The 8,746-nt window shown below is 40.0% G+C and overlaps 1 protein-coding gene across 1 annotated transcript in view; it reads right to left on the reverse strand.

The window, feature by feature from the left end:
- Immp2l (inner mitochondrial membrane peptidase subunit 2) overlaps positions 1-8,746 on the reverse strand; it is an 852,239-nt gene that overhangs the window by 778,926 nt on the left and 64,567 nt on the right. The window contains exon 2 of the mRNA XM_005377314.2: positions 7,344-7,480. Coding sequence (XP_005377371.1) covers positions 7,344-7,478 — 135 coding nt within the window. The 5' untranslated portion in view covers positions 7,479-7,480. The remainder of the gene's footprint in view (positions 1-7,343; positions 7,481-8,746) is intronic.

Below are 8,746 nucleotides of genomic sequence, written 5' to 3' on the forward strand. Positions count from 1 at the left end.
TTAAAGAGGAATCATGTATGTCACATACTCTTGACCCATTCTATAACAAAAGCAGTAAGAATGTGTACATACATATGTACATACATGTATATGGACACATATAGAAACACAGAGGTGAGACAGAAATTCAGGGAGGAGGGGAAGGAGGAGAAAAGGAGGGAGAGAACAAATAAATGTGGCAAAATATTGAAAACTGATATAACTGAGAATCCAGAGGATTTCTCTCCACTACTCTTATAACTTTTGTGTAAATCTAAAACTAAATCAGAAAATTTTCTTTCAGACTCAGACCCAGTCTTACTGAGTTTCCCAAGCCATGTTCAAACTTGAGATCCTCCTGCCTCAGCCTCAAATTACAGGCATAGGCTGCTACATTCAGTTAAACAAAAATTTTTAAATGATGTAATAAAATCAGCATTTAAATAACAGAACTCCAGCTATATAAAACAGAAGCATACAAGCATTGTCTCATGGAAAGCTAAAAAAAATCCATAAAAGAACACTATAAAGTTATTACTCACCAGCTGTTTCAGGATTACATATATTTGTTACTATAAATACAAGCTATCTGAATCCTCTGCTTAATGATAGGTTACAGAACTCATAGCATTCTAAGGAATGAAAATCTCAGGTGAGATTTCTGTGCCAAGGGTAGTCTGGGATGTGAGCCCATAAAGAGTTCTAACATGAAATCTTGGCCTCGTTCAAAATCAGCACCAGCAGACCGAGGGAAGCCAGAGCAGACAGGAGTCAGCACCCGGAGGAAACTTGTGCCAGGCACTTATGGCACTTTGAAAGCACAAATTCAGCAGGTGACATAAAACTCCCTAACTCCTCCTGGGTCGTAAATCACAATGTGTCCCTTCCCTTGAGAGTCTGTACCAGCTTCTCAGAATGTCAAAATAATGGTTACAACCAAAAATGACTACAGGGATTATGAAGCCCATTGTAAGTTAAAATAAATTTTTTTAATAAAACAAAAATAGAGATTGAGAGGAAGAGGCTCTTTGCTTGCTTTTTTTTTTTTTTTGACAGAACTTTTAATTTTAAACTCAGCAGGAAATAAGATAATGACTGCAAAAAGCTAGGTAGGATTCAGAGAGACTTATTACTAAATGGTTTCTTCAGGCTCATAGAGAGGTAACTGGAAATCAAGACAATTTCAAACCAGTGAATGTGTGTTGCTAGCCAATGAAGATCTCAGTGCTGACTAAATTCTATTTTTCCCCCAAGTTCTCTGATTTTTCAAGTATATTTTGCATAATCCTATCTCCAAAGTCTGAGTTAGACAGGCAGAACAGCGTAGTGGTATTTTCCAATACCCTTCTCTCTTGCCATATACAATGGACAAAAGAGAACAGTATACTAATATAACAGTATAAAAATTCTGCAGCAATTGCAACAAAAATAAGATAACAATACTTAAAACGTTGCCTTCACTGTAAAGTCTTCAACTTCAATTTTAAATGTGGGAAGCATACACCTCTTCTCAGAACCAGTGACCGTGCTGTAGGCATTCTCCGTCAAATAAAATCTAAAACTTTGGCATAGAGGCATTAGGGCCCTGTTTTTCTCTAAGAACCTCTCTAAGCCACTGAAGCTCTAATTTGAAGAACTGCATTCCACCCACATAAATTCCCTCTGTAGTTTCAACTATACATAATAGTATTAGTCTTCATTTCCCAAATTAAATTAATGTCGTGTAACATGGTGCTTCCTAAAAAAAAAAAGTCATTTCTTTCATAGGTAACCTTTCAACCACCAGCAGAATGATTCATGGGCACCAGAGGGGAACAGGCCAGTAGGACTAATCACTAACCAGCAATCTGTGCCATTACTCACTGTGTGTCAAGCACTGCGAAAGGGACCTCTCACCCCATAAAATAGATGTGCCTATACAACCTTATGAAAACCCAAATGTTTCATAAACTGAATCCACTTTCCATTAGAGTACATCAACATACCATAAAAGGCTTTAGTTTCAGGTATGACTTACTTTCAACTAGCTGAAATGCCCCATATTTGATCACCTCTATCCTTCTAGTCACATACTTAGTGAACTGTAAATTAACAGTGGAAACCTAATCTAAGAACCACTGAGCAGTGTTTAAAAAGTTGTATTTCTCATAAGACAGAATCATGAAACAAGTTTCCCCTCATAAATCACAAGCCAATAGAATTTTTGAAGACTTAGGATTCTTAAAGCAAAATTTGTTACAGTGAATTTCCAGTGTTGCCATAACAATATTTATTCAATAGCCCAAATGACTAGGATTATATGTCCCTTTAATAAGATTGGATCCTTTAATTCCTTGAATTTTCTTCAACAACATGTTTACAGTTTGCAGAGTGATCTTTAAGAGAACATATTCTAAGTCAGGAGTGGTGGCACATACCCACCCAGTACTCAGGGAAACTGAGGCAGGAGGATCAAAAAAGTTTAAACCCACCCTGGGCAACTCAGCAAGACCTTGTCTCAAAACCAGGCTAGAGCAAGGTAGCTCAGTGCAAAAGCCCTGAATACAGTCCCAATGCCAAAAAAAAAAGAAGGAAGAGGAGAAGGAGGGAGTGGAGGGGAAGAGGAAGAAGAGGAAGAAAAGAAAGGGGGAAGGGAGGACGGGAAGGGAAGGGGAGGGGGAAGGGGAAGGGGAAGGAGAAAAGAAAAGCAAGCCCTAGCCAGGCCAAGCCTTTCTAAAGTGACAGTCCAATTTGCCCTGTACTATCTATCTCAAACCGTAACAAAGCTAAAACAGACCAATCCACTCCAGATTTCAGTGACTCACAGCACCAGGTTTTCCCAATTTTGTCAGTTTGGGGCTGTAAAAACAAGGATCTTTCTTGGTAGACTCAAAGGTACATACAACTTTTTAGATGACTTCTAAAATCAGCCGTATTTTCTTTGGAGTCATACTGGCTCTGGTAGGGGTACTTATCTCTTCCTTCCCTCCCCACCTTTGCCAGACATTCCCAAGGGGAGAAATACACTTCCACTCAGGGACTCTGGGTTTGACACTGACTTACTTAGAACAATAGGATGCAAACAGAGAGTTAAAGTTCTTTTTTTCTGTTTGTTTGTCTTTTTGAGACAGGGTCTCACTATGCAGTTCAGGCTGGCCTTAAGCTCACTTTGTAGCCCAGGCTGGCCTCAAACTCGCAATGATCCTCCTGCCCTAGCCTCCCGAGTGCTGGCATTGTAGGTGTGTGTCACCATGCCCCACAGAACTAAAGTTCTGAGGTAAGACAGTAAAAGACTCTCAGTGATTCTTCCCACCCTTTTATGTCTTGCTATCACCCATGTGAAGAGCACACCCCGGGCAGCCTCCACTCCATGGAGCAGACCAAATCAAACCAACAGCCTAGAGTGACGACAGCCGGCCCAATAGACCCATGAGCAAGAAATAAAGACCTGAAATCCTGGGGTTGTGTGCTGCCATAGCAAAAGTGAATACGTCAACAATAAAAGGACTTCAGATACGATTTTCCAGTATCACTGTCTCAATTCAACTTTCCAGGTTAATTCTCTAAAATAGTGTGCTAAACCAATCAAATGTTCATTTCTGAATATACCAGGAGTTGACAAAACATGTACCTGAGAGCTTGACAGCTTCCACATTAATTTCATCGGAAGATGTATCCATGACTGAGGATTAATAATTCTTCAACTTCCTCTATTAAAGTAAAAGCACCTTCAAAGCAGAATCTCTGTCTGATTCATCACCCCCTTAGCCCCTAACACAGTGCTTTGTACTTAACAGCCAATTGATAAATGACTGTTTCCTAACGTACTTACTAGTGCTTTTCAATATTATCCATACTCCAAAAAGATGTTCTGAGATGCAAAATTAACCATATACCTGAACTGACAGAGATGCTAAGATACAGTCCTTCTAGCTGCGTACCCAGGAGAATCAGTACTATCCAGTGACGAGTGTTCACGGCTGATAACCTACATCGACATGGACTCCTTCAAAATGGCACACAGATCCCTTCAGTGAATACCGAGATGGAGAATGGGTGGCGAGGTAACACTTCCCGCCGTCGCCACACACAAACACGCGCAGAGATACACCGAGCAGGAAGGCGTACCCCCAAAAGCTGTGCCACAGGGCGCCCAGCAAGCTCTGAGTCCAGACTCCACCACTTTTCCGCCTTGAATCTCGTTGACACTCTTCCTCTGTGCCCCTGCACTATTCGCCACCTGGTAGTCTGATTCCCCTCATCATCCTCTATCATCCAGCCCATACGTATCTGTGTCATGTACTTTCTACTTTATTATTTCTCGCCTCTTCTTTTTCTGCCTTCCTTTCATACTCCTAAGCTTAGGTATAAGGAAAGCTCATTGCACACCAAAGCGCCCCTCTTCAAGACAAACCAACAAAGTGCCTCACACCAGGTGTGATTTTCAGGCCTCAGAGACAAGAGAAGATGTATTTCTTGCAGGATGCTCTAGAACTTAGCTCCACAACTAGAGAAACGTCGAGAAAAGGATTTACTCCAGTAGTCAAAATGTTTGCTAAAACCCACGGTCTAACCATGTTGTTTGCCAGAGCTATGTACTAAAATGATCTTCAAATGCTAAAATTTCTTCACTCCTCCATTTCACTAGTGCTTTTACCATGATGTAATGAAGCCTAGTGAAACTATAAATGAAGTTGTCTGTTATACCTGCACTGAGGCTCAAATTCAGACAGTACAGACCTAACTGTAGTAAGCAAATATTTTTCCTGTTTTTCCAGAAGCACATCCTCCTGGTTGTATTTTGAAAATTGCATCAGCTTTTCCGGGAAACGCCTGTACTTCACTCCCAGTGCCCATGGAATAGGCAGTTTAAACAGATGCTCTCACTGTCTTACAGAGCTTGTCCAGCCACAGCTGGACCAATTGCCACACCCACCCTGCTGGCCAACGTGGACTTGTGTGTTTGTAAAGATAAGAGCATGCGATCCGGGCTGAATGGTTCACAGTCCTTTCCCCAGGGCTTTCAAACTGAAATTAAGGCTGGAAAAGTGATCTCTCTGAGATGGTGAGGAAACTAGGCACCTTCAGCTAGAAGAGCTGCCAGCAGCCATGTGTCCACTGTTCAATCACCTACAAATGTCAGTGCATCTAATGCAAGGCTCACATGATTAGCCCGTGGACTTGTACTTGGGAATGACATGGCTTAACATGATTTCACTGATGATAAGCCTTCTCTTTCATAAGATGTTCACTGTCTTGTGAACAAAATGTATAGATTTTTAAGTGAATTTTCTTAGCACTTCCTACAGCCATAAATATTGGTGCTTACTAGGAATACACTGGAAGCCAGGTATGGTGGAGCACACTTGTAATCCCAAGACTGAGGGAGGCTGAGGCAGGAGGATCGTTGCAAGTTCAAGACCAGCCTCGGCTACAAAGTGAGCTCAAGGCCAGCCTGAACTGCATAGCGAGACCCTGTCTCAAAAAGACAAAAAAAAAAAGTAATCCAAAACTAGGAATACACAGGGTTAAAAATATGAAGATTGGAATATTTGATTGCTACATGATTTCCTGGATTATTATGAGCTCCAAGGTAAGGAGGTTTTATATTTTGGAAAAATCTTTCTCAGGATAGTGATAGTTGTATAGCAAGACAGAAGAAAAAAAAACTGGAGAAAAATCATGAATCTGATTGTTAGTATTAAAAGATACATACCAGTGGATGGATTTAAAAGAGTCCCAGGGACCAAAAGGTAGTTTAGGCTGTGAGGGAAAAGACAATCTTAATCTGAAATGAAAAATCTGATTCAAAAGCTCTACAAAAAAAAAAGAAGGCTACATTTCTCTAAGGATTAGGTATAAGAGAAGGCTTTTAGGAATTCAAAAGTAAACAGGCAGGAAGTACAACATCCAATCTGTGTTATATTGTATGTAGAAATAAACTCATATATAACTAAATCACTCACCTATGTTTACTGTACTCTGGCATTTAAATATTTTTTATTCAAAGTAAGTGGTCAATTTGCTATAGGCTGGTGACCTGCTAGCAAGTGAACCTACAAGATAAGTTTCAGGTCAGAATCCCCTGATCAGCAGGGCCGAACAACCCTCAGAGGATGCAATCAGAACCAGATACAAAGGCAGCCCTGCTCTAAACCTCTAGTTGCATCCAAAAAGCACCTACTGTAATAGTCTGCTGACCTTGCTTATGTCATTGACTACCAGAACTCAGGAAGCAGTCTGATTTTCAGTACCATTACTACAATAAATCAAATAAATCCATCTAACTCATTAAAGCTGAGTCGATGCCCTTAAAGAGTTCTAACCAAAACAAAAAGAAAACAAGCTGGTTATTCTCTATATAATTTTAATTCTCTGAAGTATATATTTGGTTTTTTTACAAAGCTATTTATCATAATGCATGAACGCATGCTAACAATGAGATCAACTAAATCTTATTACAAAACGCAGACTGCTTACTTGCATGAACATATGGAGTGAGTTTGAAAATATCAACTGCAGAACAGTAAGATTTTCTCGAGTTATTCCAGAAGACTGTGAAGTCTATAACTTTGGAAATCTCCAAAGTATTCCACAGTCCTTAACTTTTTGTATTTCTTTTCAGTACTTGGGATTGAACCCACTACCTACCGTCACACTGAACTGTATCTCCAGCCCTCTTTTTATCTGTATTCTTTTTTAATTTTGTAGGCAGGGTCTCACTAAGGCAATAAGCTGCCCAGCCTGGGTTTGCACTTGTCATCCTCTGCCTCAGCCTCTCAAAGTGCTGGGATTCCTGATTTGCGGCCCAATGTCCAGCTTACTGTACTTAATATTTTTCAATCAGCAGCTGTTTTAAGGAGCACATTAGAATATCGGGGATCAGTGACTAGGCTTTTGTACAAACTAAAAGTAGGTATTAGTAGAACGACTCAATTTGACCCAAACCTATGCTGTAACTATATCAATAAACTGATCTTACAAGGATATTCAAATATGGCCATATTCACAGTAAATGGTGAAAATAAAATTTCTCAGAATCCCCATTTACAATTCTCAGCAAGAAACTCAACTTCAGCCCAAGAGAAGCATTTAATAGTTATTTTTATTCACCTTTACTCTGATTATAATAGTACTACATTACAAGATTTTATAAAGAAATTTAGTGAAGTGAAATTTCAATTCAATACCTTTTTTAAAACCTTTAAGTTCCCAGCACAGAAATAGGAACTACAACTCTCACTTTTGGTACTTCAGGAACAATACAAATGAAGTTGAGGGTGGGGATGTAGCTCAGCAGCACAGGGCCTACCTGGCAAGCCAGAGGCCCTGAGCTTGATTCCTGGTACAAAAAAAAAAAAAAATGAAGTTGAATTCATTCTCACCTGCATTGATGCTCCTTCCACTCTTGCCACGCAGGCCACCCGGTCCAAGAACGTCACCGCCACAGGCACTGCCACAAAGAAGCCTTTACAAAAGGCCTTGCAGTACCTTCTCACCCAGCCTTGAGACTGTGCCATGCCTAGAAACACAAAGAAAACAAGTATGGATGTAGCCTCTAGAAGAGAAAAACAACACAAGAAAAATAAGAATTAGAGAAGAGTGACCTCATTTCCTAATATGTTTCACCCTCATCCCTGGACTCAATAGAATAAATTCGATTTACAATCCCAAAGAGGAATATATTGTTCCTAAAAGTTATACTAGGAATACATGCAGCGTTGTGATAATATTCGTATTACAGAAATGAATCAAAAAATAGATAAGAACAGGAGACGGAAATAAAAAAGACTGAGACAAAGAAGGGAAAAGAGGAAGAGAGAAAATAATGTGAGAAAACAAATAAATATATAGTCAGTTTCCCCAGATATCCACTTCTGAAGATTTTACCCAGTGAAGCACGTAATTTCAATTTGACATATGAGACAACTGGAACACATGAGGAATGGGTATTGCTACTTATATGACACACAAACTGTGGTAGTTACGTAGCTGCGGGACAGTCTCTTTCAAAAGACTCTTCTTTCATTTTGAAGGCTGTATTAGTCAGGGTTTTACTGGAGAAACAGATATAACACAGGATATACAAATTATAAGAAATTACAAGATTGGCTTATGATGGTCAGCCAGAGAGTTGTATGGGGAAGTGTGCAGAGGGTGTCTGCACACTGAAGACCGAAGGAATCAGTCCAGAGTCTGGAGTTCACTGCAGAGTTCCATACAAGTCCTTACCAGGAGGCCGATGAGTCTGCAAAGGAAGGCTGAAGGATCCAAGGTGGAAGCCAAAGAGTCTGCACTTTGTAGTGCAGGAGTGCCAGGAGACAAGTCCAAGCTGAAGGTGAAGACTGGAGCTCCTCCAAAAGGAATGGAAGTACCTCTGTCCTTCTTCATCTCCCTTTTATATTATCTAGGTGATGATCCACCCTAGGGTGTCTCCTCTACACCCTAGGGTGGCTCCTCTACACCCTAGGATGGGTCCTCCACACCATAGGGTGTAGAATTGCTGACCCAATTGCTGAACCAAGTTTAGTTATGCTTCTAAACTTCTCAAGTTGACATAATCAATCAACCACTACAATCCACCCCTTGTCAACCTGGCAACCAAACACATTTCTTTAAACCAATCCCCAGATACAAAGACATGTATATAATTGTGCCTTATATGTTATATGTATCCATTGTACAAATGGAAACACAATAGTCCCCTTACCTAAATAGAATGAAAATTTTCTTTGGTTGATGTTTACACTTATAATTTCATAAGTTGAACATTATAACACAGGTTTAA

This window comes from Chinchilla lanigera, unplaced genomic scaffold (assembly GCF_000276665.1).
Source record: "Chinchilla lanigera isolate Chin_1 unplaced genomic scaffold, ChiLan1.0 scaffold00009, whole genome shotgun sequence".
In the NCBI taxonomy this organism is placed as follows: Eukaryota; Metazoa; Chordata; class Mammalia; order Rodentia; family Chinchillidae; genus Chinchilla; species Chinchilla lanigera.